Source organism: Perca fluviatilis, chromosome 23 (genome assembly GCF_010015445.1).
Source record: "Perca fluviatilis chromosome 23, GENO_Pfluv_1.0, whole genome shotgun sequence".
Classification (NCBI taxonomy): Eukaryota; Metazoa; Chordata; class Actinopteri; order Perciformes; family Percidae; genus Perca; species Perca fluviatilis.
The window spans coordinates 22,550,916-22,565,111 of NC_053134.1; the positions used below are offsets into that span (position 1 = coordinate 22,550,916).

Below are 14,196 nucleotides of genomic sequence, written 5' to 3' on the forward strand. Positions count from 1 at the left end.
AGGTGGATTGGTGGAAAAAGTTCAAAGGGAGGACAAAGCATCGATGTGAGACAGAGATATATTTGATAAGAAACAAGAGTACGTTGGACAAGAGATAAGACAGAAAAGACAAATAATGAAGGAAGGGTTTACAATCTGCTGTAAAAGTAAAAAATATGTCCTATACTTTTTATCAGTCAGTGTAATGAATCATGACTAAAAATATCAACCTACTGGGGGATCAGATACAGTACACATTTCCAATACTTTGTATTGGAAGCAAGAGTTTGTTTTGAATATCTTAAGAGTTATGAGACAACTCACACCTACAGATTTATGATTCAAAGGTTTATGGTTAAAAGAATAACAAGCAACTTTAGCATTTGTTCTTTCATTACAATAGATACTGCACAATAAAGCAGGCATGATGTAGATAAATATTTGTTGATGCAGTCAAAATGCCTGGGTATAAAGGGTGAAGTGTCCCAACCCTGGCTACATGAAATGTAATATTTAGTTCAAACAAATCGAGCATTACGTCTTTTTTTTATAGCCTTTTGTATTTTTACACATTTGACTCTTTCAGCAACCCAAGCAAGTTAGATGTATTCTACAAATGCTCTACTAACTACATCACTGGGCCTGACACTAGGGATCTGGACTAAAGTTGAGACAAACTCCATGCAATATTTTTGTATGCAAAGTTACAGTCTAGTTCTTTACCTTTATTAACTAATAATTTCCCAGCAGACAAGTGGAAAGACAACAACACATGTAAGCAGAGTTAAAACAGAGTTTTAAGTAGCATGCATGCAGGTCTTATACATTTTTGAAAACAATATCAGCAGAAACATTGAGATAGAAACAAACACACAGATGAATTTACACATCTTCTACCAGGGTGTGAAACTATGTTTTGGCTGTGGTTGATACAGTTTGCTGTAACCAAGGTTCCCCTACAGAGTGTCCATGTTCAATCGAGTACTAGCTTGAGTAGAAGAGTTTATTTATCAGGATACATGTAATTTAGCACCCACTATGGTCAGACTGGACGCTATAAAAGTTATTGTATTCCCTTATATTTCCGGTTGTTGTAATGTTAAACATAACCTGTCATTTAAGAGTCGTCTCCTGCCTACTGTCAAGACTGTCTAATCGGGGACTTGAAAAGAAGTAAACTTCACAGCTTTGGACTGAAAGGTAATCCCAGCCCCAGACATGATGTGATACTGCAGCAGTGCAAAAGTCCAGTGTGGACAGGCTGGTCTGAGGAGCCACTGTATGTGGTGTGATGTGTGGTGTGGTGTGGGTGTGTGTTGTTTCAAATTTGAACAGAAACCCATAATTCACATTGCCTGCCCTTATATTTTATTGTATAAAGTAATGTATTTGAGCGTGTGTGTGTGTGTGTGTGTGTGTACCTTGTCCATCTTCAGTCTCTTCAGGTATGACGGGCTGTCGTAGCCTTTGGCCTGCCGCGCTTCCTGTAAGTGATTGATCATCCAAACGTTCTTCCGTTGCTTGGCAAGATCTAGCGGTGTTTCACCCTAAAGAAAACAACACAAGACCAGTCTGTACACATCTGCCATCACAAAAGCCTCTGGCTGCCATTTCCACAATTCTTAGTGCCAGTCTCATTTGTCTATATATTGTACGGATACAGGTACACAAAGATATTGGATGGAGCCATGACAAAGGCATTACCTTGATGTTCTGTGCGTCGACGTTAGAGTTGGCGTCCAGCAGCAGGCTGATGACTGTGGTGTTGCCGGCCAGCACGGCCCAGTGCAGCGCTGTGTTCTTGTGATATTTGTCGCCCAGGTTGACAGACACGTTAAAGGTCAGTAGCAGCCGGGTGGGATCCACACTGTCACACAGAGGAAGAAATCAAGTCAAGCTGAGTGAAACTAGCGCAGCACCTAACAAATTATTGTATTATTGATTATCTGGTCTGTCTGTTATTTTCTTTAAAATGACAATCTGGTTATAATTTCCCACAGCCCAAGGTGATATCTTCAAATGCCAAGAAAATCGGCTCGATGGTGTTTTAAGCCTCCAACGTCGCCTTCCAGGCAGCTAACCCTCACCCTAACTATTACCATTGCCTGGAAGGCGACGCTGGGGGCCCAAAACACCAAACACCAGAAAATCACACTCAAAAGGCTAGAACCAGACATAATTTAGGCAGTTTTTTCTTGAAACAGCAACACATTCAACTGCTAGAAAACCATCAATGTCATGACACAATCCATTAAAATTTTTGTGCATCAGATTTAATTACTTACTTTATTATTAACGGAACATATTAATCATTGCCCTTCATTGTCATGCTACACCTATAAATTTTCCTGCTAATGATGTAATTCCCCCTCAGGGATCATTAAGTTATCTAACTAAATGATAAATGATTAATGGAAATGATCGCCCGGAAAATTGCTTATCAGGGAAACTTTCAGATGAAGCTGAGCAGCAATACTAGGACTTGTTTCCCTTTGTTTGCAGTCTGTTCTGTGTGTGGCTGCAGTCAGCAGAAACATGCTCTAGCCTGTACGTGGCTTTTAGTGCACTTCTGCACCATGCAAGTGCCAGTATTTCAGACTTTTTCCAGGCATCAGTTTCTTTATTTGAGGTTGTAATTCACTCAACATTTAGTTTAACCCTGTCATTAAGATTTCTTGTCGAGGCACACTGCACTGTAACAGCAACTGTGGGGCACGTGTACTCTTAAGGCTGGGTAATATATGGATATTATATCGACATCGATATGAGGCTAGATATCCTCTTAAATTCTGGATATCGTGTGGCCGGGTTGGCTCAGTGGGTAGAGCAGGCGCACATATACTGAGAGGCTTATGCCTCGACGCAGAGGGCGATTTCCTGCATGTCTTCCCTCTCTCTCTCTCCCCTTCCTCACCTAGCTGTCCTGTCAATTAAAGACAGAAAAGCCCCAAAAATATTTAAAAAAATATTTAAAAAAATAATATATATATATATATATATTATAATATCATAATATGACAAAAGTGTTGTCTTTTCCTGGTTTTAAAGGCTATATTACAGTAAAGTGATGTCATTTTCTGAACTTAACAGGTCTTTATTTTTTTATTTGCCTTTACCCACTTAGTCATTGTGTCCACATTATTGGTGATTATTTATCAAAACTCTCATTGAGTAAATATTTTGTGAAAGCACCAATAGTTAACCCTATAACTCTGCAATATCGACATTAATGTATTTGGTCATAAATATTGTGACATTTGATTTGATTTTCTATGTACACTTACACAAATTATAAACGTACACACCTGTGTGTCCTGTAAGCCGCCCACATCAGAGGAGTCATGCCGTTCTGATCCATCATGTCCACATCCTGATATAGAGGAAAGATACAATCAAACAACTGAAGGAGAAGTGAGATGTGGATAGATAAAGCAATAGAGCTCCCCCTAATGGAGAATACTGGTACAAAATGCTTTCAAAACAAACAAAGACTTGTCCCCAAGTGGCTGACACAACCCAAATGACAGAGACACAAACAGGAAAAAGCGATGATGAAGCAATGGAGGTTGTTCAGTTCCTATTTTAGCATTAACCTCCTCTTTTATTTATTTTTCTTTTCTTTTAAATATCCTGGTGGTCCATAGTAATCAGTCTAAAGATCTCCTGTCACAAGAGCACATATGTTCTGTTCTGTGAAAAAAAGCAGTTTATGAATTTTAAGATTTGGTTTTCTTCCCGACAAATAAGCTGCAGTCTTGGCGTTTCCTACCTGTCCTTTGGCGATAAGGTAGGCCACGATGGAGGTGTGGCCGAACTGGGCGGCCAGGTGAACGCAGCTGCAGCCCTCGCCATCGATCAAAGACGGGTCTGCGCCGTATTTCATGAGCTGCACCACCATGGATAGATGGCCTTGTCTGGGAGAAGATGAACACAAAACAAAGATCAATTTAAAAGAGATACAGAAAATTCACATGATGTCTTATTCCGACATATCTTTTAAAAAGGAACCGCAGTATGCTCAGATTCTTTTGCGCTTTAGTGAACCTGTTTTATGCTTTTATGTTCCAGAATGGTTTGTAGTTTGGTCAAAACAGCCAGTAACAAACAATGAACAAATAACTCCAGTCTTTCAGAGATTTGGGCTTAAGAAGGCCAAAGCCATTCTCACTTGATTACCCACTTAGATGCTGTAAGCAACCAGTCCAAAGACCAGGGTCTCATTTAATGTATTCCCGCTGCTATTACACGGCTATATTTGCACATGAAATACTGTAGCCTCATATGCTGGCCCGATATTGAGAGACTGTCTGCTCTTATTATTTGACACGTGTCTCTGTGATATGTCACATGCGTTTATTGCATACAGTAGATTGTGTTTTTAAACCATTTTTATTACTAACACTGCCTGCAATGTAAACCTCCCCCTACAGGACAATACAGATTTGAAAGAAAATGGTTAAAAGAATAAAAATAAAAAACCGTTCACTGCACATAAACATGACACTTATTTGCTGTGTGTAAAGGTGAGCAGACAAAGCCTGGAACACCCAGCATGTGTCTAAAAGCCTGAGGACAGAGGAGGCTGGGGGCTCTGAAAGGTCACTGGCAAGTGGAAGCCGGGTGACGCAGCACTCCTGAATGTCTGTGTACCGGCGATGGTTAGGATGCCTGTCGTTAAATCTATTAATAATTCAGGAGTGGAGCGCTTCATGCCCCAGTCTGCTTGGGAGAGAGAGTGTGTGTGTGTGTGTGTGTGTGTGTGTGTGTGTGTGTGTGTGTGTGTGTGTGTGTGTGTGTGTCCTATATGACCTGTCACTTCTCACCAGTTACAGCATGGCTGAGTGTTCATTACAGAAGACCTTCATACAATTAAGTTGAGACAGAGCATCTAGTTGTAAACCCACAGTGTTGACTAAATTGAATATTAAAATAGCAATAAAGTAAGGGATGGTGGTGAATAGTCTAAGAATAAGTTCACAAAAAAGTGTGTTTATAGGAGTGATTTAGACAAAAGGTAAAGATGACGTTGGCCTGCTTTCCTGGATTTCGGCATGGCTGTCCTTACCATGCTTGATAATCTCATCTCTGAAAGGTACAATAAAAAATGATAATTCTAAAAAGGACTGGCAACAAGTAGAGAGATGCTAACATAGGTGCCTCTACTGAACCAGGAACTTCTTTTAAACTTGTTTATCCATTTTGGGTAAAGGTATTCGAATACATAGGCAAGTGGTTGGGCTCAATGGTACCGTTAACACCAAGATTATGTCTATTGGGGGACCAAACAGAACTGCCCAATATTTCAAAGTATGACTTCACAGTGATGAAGGTTGAGGTGGTCACGGCTGCCTGAATTATCCTCAGATTATGAAAAAGCACACCACCCCCAGATATTAAAAAGTGGATGGAATTTATGTTAGAAATAGTATCATATGAAGCTATGGTCAATAATGAAGAGGGCATGGAGCAGTTTGTTTTTTTTGCTTCGCAGCTTTGGGACAAGGTAATGCTTTGGTTGTACGGTTATAATTGGTAGATGTTTATTTTGGAATTTCTAAATATGTTCATGTATCATAGGCCTTTGTACATATTGTAACCAAATGTACAGATACTATCTGTTTATGCAAAGGTGAGTGAATAAAAACTTCGATGACAAAAAACAACAACATAGGTGTCTCTTAGATTCAGTTGCTTTTTCTGTTCTAACGTATTATTAGTGAAAGAAATTCGGAGGAACGAAAAGAAACATTTTATTGTTAAGGCATGAATCGTACAAATAATAAAATAAATGTATTCAAATAAATAAAGACTCCGTGGATTACATGTGTCCACCAAATGGAAGGTATGTTATCTGTGGTGAGTGTGTGTTACCTGGTGGCCCAGTGCAGGGGTGTGGAGTTGAGGTCTCCTCCCAGTTGGTCCACTATGGCTCCCTTTGATATGTAGTACCTGCACATACAAACACAATCAGCAGGTCAAACTTCATACGGCATTTACCCATGAATCTTATCTCATCTTGAAAATCTAATCTAGGTGTAGGCTGCCCAACTGGTATAAACTACAAAATATATAGATTGTTGGCTGTTCTCCTGATAAGAATCCCAAGACCTGACGCCCATAAAAACTAAACACAGTATGAAATACCAAGCCAAAAACTTTTCCCACAAAACAAAGTCCCAAAGTTGCACTGCAGCTGTCCGTACACGAGTAGAGCTCAAACTGATCTGCAACTGGGGCGTCCTGGTAGCTCACCTGGTTGAGCGTGCACCCTGTGTACAAAGTCTCAGTCTTTGACGCAGTGAGTGCAGGTTCGATACCGGCCCGCATCCCTTTGTTGCATGTCTCCCCTTTCCTGTCTTCAGCTGTCCTGTCAAATAAAGGCCTAAAATGCCCCAAAAATAATCTTTAAGAAATAAAACTAATCTGCAACTAATTTGACAATTGTTTAATCATTTCAGTCATTTCTCAAAGAAAAATACCAAACATACTCTTGATTCCAGCTTATCAAATTTGAGGATTTTTCTGTTTTATGTCATTGCAAATTTAAAATTTGTAGGTTATGGGGTAGGTTGGAGAATAAAAACAATTTGAAGATGACGTTTTGAGCTTATAGAAAGTGTCATCTTTTTTTCTTTTTACATAATATTGACTAAACATTTGATTGATTATATGAGAAAATAATTAATGACAATACTCCTTAGCTGCAGTCATACATGAGGACAGCTGTGCCGTGTGAAAGGTTCCAAATTCTGCACAATATAGTCTGTCTCCCGACGGAAGTGAAATATATACTGTAACTGATTGTAGTCATTTAATAATGAATATAGTTCACACTGAATTGAAAGGATGTGGGAACAAATAATAAACCATGTCATACAAATGGGCGACAGATTAAAAAGAATAACTTGAATAAATGAGTGGCACTAAACCAAAATGATACTTCAGTAACAGGACGATTCCAAAATTCTGAAAACGGTACTTGTTTTTCTACAGTACCGCAGGTACCGGGAGTGGAATACTTCCGGACCTGACGGGGGGCAGCATATACGCCTACAAGTGTTCTAGTTTGCTGCTTAATGCCGAAGAAGTATGCCTACTAGCACAGAAGAACAATGGTTGCACCTCATAGACTGCATCTCATAGCCTTTATATTGCCTCCTCGACTCCTCCACTTATCCCCATTCCTCGCGTCTTAGTCCCTCCCCCAGAGGAGGCACGGGAGAGACGCGAGGAAATCATCGGAGGAAGGAGGCAACGAGCAAATGCGTTTTAGAGGGAGACGTTCTTTCCTCTGAAGTGTCACATGAATTCGTCAGCTGTTTGGGCGGAGTTAGCAGCTCCTTCAGCTGCACGACTTCCGGGAAGGCTGCTCTCGTGTAACCTCGCTCATGGCTCCTTGGTGATCCCTCCTTGATGCTCGCTCCTCGGGGCATGAGTATGAGCTTTGAGACGGCCTTCACCGAGGAGGGACAGAACAACTTCCGGTTCAGCCGAGGAGTCGACACCTCTTTTGCAGTAACCTTCTGCTTCATATTTCAAACTTACACTGGGGAACTGACCAGTACAACCAGTATATTTCCAGCCAGTCCTGGGATTTAGACTCGCAACCATCCAACCACAAGCTCAAGTCTTTTACCTCTTTAGTACACTTTGGGCACACCACCAACTTCATACAAAACATGACTGGACTCACTTGACCAAATCTATCCTGTTGTTGATAGCGGCCCAGTGGAGGAGTGTTACGTTTTCTTTGTCTGGCTGCCGAACATCGAAGCCCGCCTCCACCAACTCCCGGCAGCGCTCAAAGATGCCGTACCTGAGGAAGAGGGGCGGAGAGGGATTTAAGACTGCATACACACAAATATATGTGCAACCACAGATAAAAAAAAAAGGGTTAAATACATAAAAGCTAGACACGCTGACAAAATGCACGCACTCAGACAAACACATACCCAAAAAAAAAAAAGATACTCAAGACGCAAACAAGACACCCACACTGTGGCATAATTTGACACGGGCTGTCTTTGGGCGGATATTCCTAACCTCAGAACAAAACAACTTATACTTGTTTATCAAATGTAACGTTCCAGACAAAGCTTCTGTTGTCTTATCAGAAAGACATTTTCCACATTTATCCCCTTCCCGCCTACATTCTCTCATCATCTTCTGATCTTGTGAATTACTTCTTTGGTATATAAAACCACATTCGAAAACATGGTGGCGTTAGTTCCAGATTTAAAACTTGTGGGATCTTGATAACACAAAAACACATACATGAACAAGTAAACACGCTGCCCTCCAGTAATGACGTCACAGCAAATTCAAACTAACATGCAATTTGTTTTATTCATTTCAACGCAACCCATATAGCATTATGTGCGAGGATGAGATCCAGTGAGCTGCGACTCTTACATCGGCATGTGGCCAACGATGTCCCAAAATACTTCCACACACTGCTTCTCAGAGGCTTCCTTGTTGGGATTATCCGATCAGCACGTCTCTGCTTGCTAATGTCCTCCTTAGTTTACTGATAGGGCAATAGGGCATGTAATAGGTCAAGCTGAGATGGAATTTTAACAGCGCCCTCAGCTCGACAACAAGGCAAAACTACTTGCCTTTGCGGTGTCACGACCTAATAGTTTTCCTGTCAGCCGCGGGGCTGAGGGGGGGTGTGGTTTACCTGCGTCACAGAGCTTACAAAGCGGAAGTGAAGCAGAATAAGGGGGGGGGCCGGTAGAGAAGAGGATGTTTTATTGATTGCCGCAACGTTTTCCCCATCAAGTTGTGTTCATGTTATGTCTGCGTCTTGTCTACAAATGAACTATCAAGAGAGCGTCGACGCGATTTGACACCGCACCGGGGACTGGGCTGGTCCGAAAGACGGAGAGAGAAGTACAGGGGAGACAGAGGACAAGGGTAGGCTATATCATCCATCCATCCATCCTTCCTTCCTTCCTTTCTGCCTGGCAAGCTGAGTCTTTAGCTTCTCTGTAGTTTCAAATGCATGGATAAACTTCACACTGGAAGCCCTAGACGTAACGATAATACGTTTTCCCCAGGGTTGCGGTTATGCCGTGACAGCGGCAATGATATTTTGCACTTAAAGGCTGTATATTGTCAATTCAAACAGGTCATTATAGTTTGAATATTACATTTTTTCCCCACGTTCTAGGTTAAGGTGAATTTCGAATAAAAAGTGACAGTCCTAATGGCAACCTTTCTGAGACTAAACAGTGTGACTTATGACAATGACAAAACAAATTCACACAACACACATACGTATACATATTATTAACTCACTGTGTGGCTTTGACAATATCCCAGGTGCTGTAGTCATCCACATGGTTTTTGCGGCTGACATTCTCACTGTAGCCGTGGTTGTAATGACTCTGGGGTTTGATTTCCTGAAAAGACGACAGAAGCACAGAGATAAAGATAAGTCGGTAAGGTTGTGCTGCTATATTAGATCATCGGCATTATGTTGGAACACACCAAGATGCACTGGCTGGCACATGGTGTGCGGTTGTGGGTGGAGGGTAGGGGTGCACCGATCCGATATTAGGATCGGATATCGGCCCCGATATTGCAAAAATAGCTGGATCGGAAAAATTAACAGGTCCACGGGCCGATCCACTTTTTTTTTATTTCCCACTCCGTCGCAGCACCGGGGCCCCTGTTAACTGCGTACCCTTCTCACTCATGGTAGTACCTTTATAACACAACAATTAATAACCCACAACTAACTATCTTAAAAGGATAAAACACCAAAGCATATAACAATTTGAGACTTAAACAGTTTCTAACACTAATAATTTTACATTTACAAATGTAGCTACACCGCCGAATGGCATGCTGGGTAACATTACATCTGCTAGCCTATCTAGCATGGTAGCATAACAGTCTGTTAAGCTGGGAGAGGCTACGGTCGGTACTGCACAAGAACCTAGAAGAAAGTTAGCTAGAGGATGAAGAAAGACCGGAGATACACCAGAACAACATGTGCTCAAGAGAGGAGCCGTCTGCTGTTCCCAAGTTTTTTTTCTTTCTAACAAATCGGACATAATTTAGCCGCGGTTGCTGCCCGTCGCTCTAACGTTACTCGGCCGTGCTAACGTTACTGTGCTAACGTTAAAGACCTGTCACTTCAAGCATGCAGCGGAGCAACGTTATCAACGCAATCCACCTCCGGTCCCGCTATAGACCGTTGAGAAAGACTGGTTCGGAGCAATGATTAAAACTCTGGATTTAAGATGTCTTGCCTCGCTGAAATACGTCCGCCAACCTGCTAACTTTATTCAAACAGCGAAGGAGGCTGACAGCGGAGCTACGTTCAGTCCCCCACTACAACCACACTACAACAACCTAACTTACCTGTGGCCAAGGTAGTGGTTATACAGTACTAGCTTACAACTATTTAGTTTTGAAAGGGAAACGGTGTTAAAGTTGTTTGTATGTGTAGGCTATTCATTCGATTTGAGTTTATTTTACTACTTTGCAGTTTGCACAATACAAATAGTTTAGCTTCTGTAACTGTGGAGCCAAGCAAACCCTTAATCAAAGCTTTTAGTAAACATGATGACATTAACATGTTTTTGTGATATTCTATGTACTCCTGACAGTAGAATAAGCCATTATAAACCTATATAAAGGTGGCCCATTATTGATGGCCCATTATTATGTATATAAATTTATTTTAAGAAGTTTGATTACATTACATTTTCGATTTGAATGCACAATTGTTTTTTAAATAACAAATAAATTCAATACATTACATCTATGTTATTTTGTCTTAGTTAGGAAAGTAATGTTTAGTTAGGAAGGTCTGGTGCCTTTAGTCTCTTCCACATGGTGGAAGGAAGGTATGATGTGGAAGGTATAGTTTATTATTAATTCATTAACGGTATCGGATCGGTATCGGGTATCGACAGATGCACAAAGCCCTGGCATCGGTATCGGGACTGAAAAAGTCGGATCGGTGCACCCCTAGTGGAGGGTGTATTATATACTTCATTTGTGATTCAGAAAAGAGGTAGGTAACATGGATACAATCTTCTATCGTGGTATATGTAATCGTTTCCACAATATTGACATATTTTCTGGAAATTCAATTGCAAAACTGTGTAAAAAACATAAAAATCCTGTAAGTCCAATGATGCCATAAAGCAGACCTGCCAAATGACATTCTACATTTCCCACAATGGTTTAATACACCTAGAGCTGCAACGAAGAGTCAATTAATTGATTGACAGAAAATGAAACTATTTTGATAATCAACTGAAAAAAAGCCAAGGCTCTGGTTCCAACTTCTCAAATGTAACAATATCCCATGGTTTTAAAGTGTTAGTCAGAGCAAATAATAGAATGTAAGACATTACATTACATAGACAAAATGATTAGACCTAATCAAGAAAAGTATAGGCAAATTAATCAATTATCAAAATAATCATGAGTTGCGGCCCTAAATACACCCAGAGATATTAAAGGGGATAGCTTCCTCTATGTTGATTTGAAAATGGCAGCCCGTTGTTGTTGTTCAGACAGACCTGCCCCCACTGCTAAGAAAAATCCTAAAGGAAACACCGGCGCATATCATCGTAGGGCCATACCCTTATACAGAACATCAGATAAGAGATTTAAGAAGAGGAGGACATATTGTGTGTGCGTTTGTGTGTGACGGAGATAAGAACGATAGCACATCACTGATTTCCATCGCTAGAGTTGGGTCGATTTCCAGTTTCACCCCACAGGTCCGGTCCTGTCGATGAAGCTAAAAACGGTTTAATTTCATGCTATCCGGTTGAACCGGCATTTGTCACTATGACACCTTCCGGCAAATTTAAAAGTAACCTACATTTCACATACTCTTCTTTAGACACTGCAGAATAATTGTTTGTTTACTGAGGCAATTTTTCCACGGCCCTGTTGGGTGGAGCTATGGTGAGATTTACAAGATATTACCAATGAACTATAAAACAACGACAATGGCGTAAACTGTCCAACAAAACTAACGAAAGACTGAGGGTGCAGTCAGTCGAGCACAATCTGTACACAAAGTCCTGAGGAGAGTTTTCAGGCAACATTAGAGAAAACACCCGTGTGGGTGTGTAAGGGCTTTAAGTGTGAGTACACACTACACAGGCTATTTGACTTGTCAGCACGGGTGTTGTACCATTATTAATTGCTGAATTGCACAGGAAGGATTGCTAGAATTGAACCATCTTTAATGTTATTAGTTCCGCCTGTGCTTTCTCTGCTATGACAAGTCAAAATGTCTGAAAAATGTCTGTGATTTGGATTAATCTGGAAACAATAAAGAAAGAAAAATGCTCCGATGTTTCCAGGGCCATCAAGATTTCAGTTAGCAAGATATATTCAGACAGAGCTAAATAACATTATTGTACAAGAGAGAACAGCTTGACTGAACTACAGAATAGAGCCCCTGGTGATGATGGCCGTGCTCCAAGACACTTAAGCATTCATTCCAATAATTAATCACGATATCAAAAGAGGGAAATAAAGTCTACAGGACAAAGACAGGCTTGTTGAGTCCTGTTGCAGCTCAAGATCTAATCTGTCACACAGATGTGCTGATTAGCCTCCATAGCAACGTCGTGGAAACCACAATTAGTATCCATCACGCCGAAATAAGTCTGTTGCCATTCTGACTTTGTGAATTAGCTGAAGCTAATGTTAAACCGAGTTAAGTCACTTGTTATTTACTGTCAAAGAAAGACAAGTAATTGAATTTTGTTGTATTTAATAAAATAAAAATAAAAAACTACAATTAAGAGGTAGACACAGAAACAACCATTTTGGAATAAAATGTGGAGTCAGACTGTGATGCCTGAACTGACATCACCCTTGACTTTTTTTTTTTTTTTTTAATTACCAATATGCCTTTTTAATGTCACAGTAGAAAAGCACAGGTGTAAATAATGAAATTGATGATGGCTGAATTCCATTTAGCTGCTTCAGACTCAGGGTCCTGGTTCAGTATCCTGTTTTCACAAAAAAACTAGGAGGGCACTCAGAGAGCCCAGACCTCCGCCAAGACCATACCCTATTTTGCAAGGTTAACAAGAGTGAAAAAGAATTTCTGCCCCGTTTAATTCGGATCTGCTCCTTGGCAAAGGTAATTATGTGAAATTACAGAAGCAACACACAACCAAAGTATGGTTTACTTGTGGCTTTAAATAAACACAGCCACATTAGAAGCACAGCCAACACGTTATGCCACGTCTGGATACAGCAATGTAATGTCCAACCTCAAAAACCATCTCTAAATGACACCTCCAAATTCGCACCAAAGTCACAGTACATTAAATTTAAAAAACAGTCACATTTATCCACCCTCATCCAATTTGCTTAACCCAAATTTATGAATTTACTTGAAAAGCAAATCGACTTTAATTCCTAGATCCAACCATTTAAAAAACATTAGGAGAAAAAGTATCAATGTTGCAGTGATACTACAGGGGAGAAATAAGAAAAACACAAGCTCATTTTATTTTACCGAGTAAATTAGACAGAGGGAATATGAAGGTGACCATCTCATATTTGTATTCCTGTATTTTTAAGGTGTCGAAGCTGCCAGGAGGTGTTCGTACTTTGCGCAGCCAAGTTTTGGTCATTTACAAATCCATACGTGTGCTAGTAGTCAGGCTATTTTAACTCACAGAGAAAAGTAAGAGTAATAACTCCAGTATGATCTTGACTGTGCTGAGCTTTTTTTCCTACGACAGACAAACACAAGCCCAGGAAACACGAGGAACTCACAGTCTCTTCATTCATCTGGATATTCAATCGAGGATAACCATTTTCCCTGTTTTTTTTTTTTTCCAGGAACAGGGGGAAGACGCCCTGGCTCTAAACCCTCAGCAGCTGTTAAAATCACTTTCTCCATCTCAAACTTGCATGGAGATAACCGTTGACCCTTTACCAGTCTCAGCAGCCTGATGGCCTCTGTTCATTCCCTCCTGCCATCTAAAAGGCTGATGATGGCATTTGGAGCTGTAGTGATAATTGCAGCCTGTGCATTTTTCACCTCTTAATTAAATAGCTGCTCACTAGTGATGCATACAACAAATAGGCAGACAGCAGTGATGATATTGTCAACTAAACGTACGATCCATTTCTGGCTAACCATTGATTTTTAGGATGGAACCTCATCTGTTCGGTGAGGCAGCAGGCTTGGCTTTTGTCAATGGAGCTGGTCAG

The 14,196-nt window shown here is 40.6% G+C and overlaps 1 protein-coding gene across 2 annotated transcripts in view; it reads right to left on the reverse strand.

Moving 5' to 3' along the window:
* The window catches only part of zdhhc17 (zinc finger DHHC-type palmitoyltransferase 17), a 39,652-nt gene that overhangs the window by 16,662 nt on the left and 8,794 nt on the right, over nucleotides 1-14,196 (reverse strand). Inside the window, exons 3-10 of one of the 2 annotated variants that reach the window (XM_039791285.1) lie at nucleotides 9,280-9,383; nucleotides 7,673-7,795; nucleotides 5,851-5,928; nucleotides 3,749-3,893; nucleotides 3,285-3,349; nucleotides 1,684-1,846; nucleotides 1,401-1,526; nucleotides 703-711 (exon numbers count right to left, since the gene is read on the reverse strand). In XM_039791285.1, the coding sequence (XP_039647219.1) occupies nucleotides 703-711; nucleotides 1,401-1,526; nucleotides 1,684-1,846; nucleotides 3,285-3,349; nucleotides 3,749-3,893; nucleotides 5,851-5,928; nucleotides 7,673-7,795; nucleotides 9,280-9,383 (813 nt within the window). The remainder of the gene's footprint in view (nucleotides 1-702; nucleotides 712-1,400; nucleotides 1,527-1,683; nucleotides 1,847-3,284; nucleotides 3,350-3,748; nucleotides 3,894-5,850; nucleotides 5,929-7,672; nucleotides 7,796-9,279; nucleotides 9,384-14,196) is intronic. The other variant, XM_039791286.1, reaches the window with a different exon arrangement.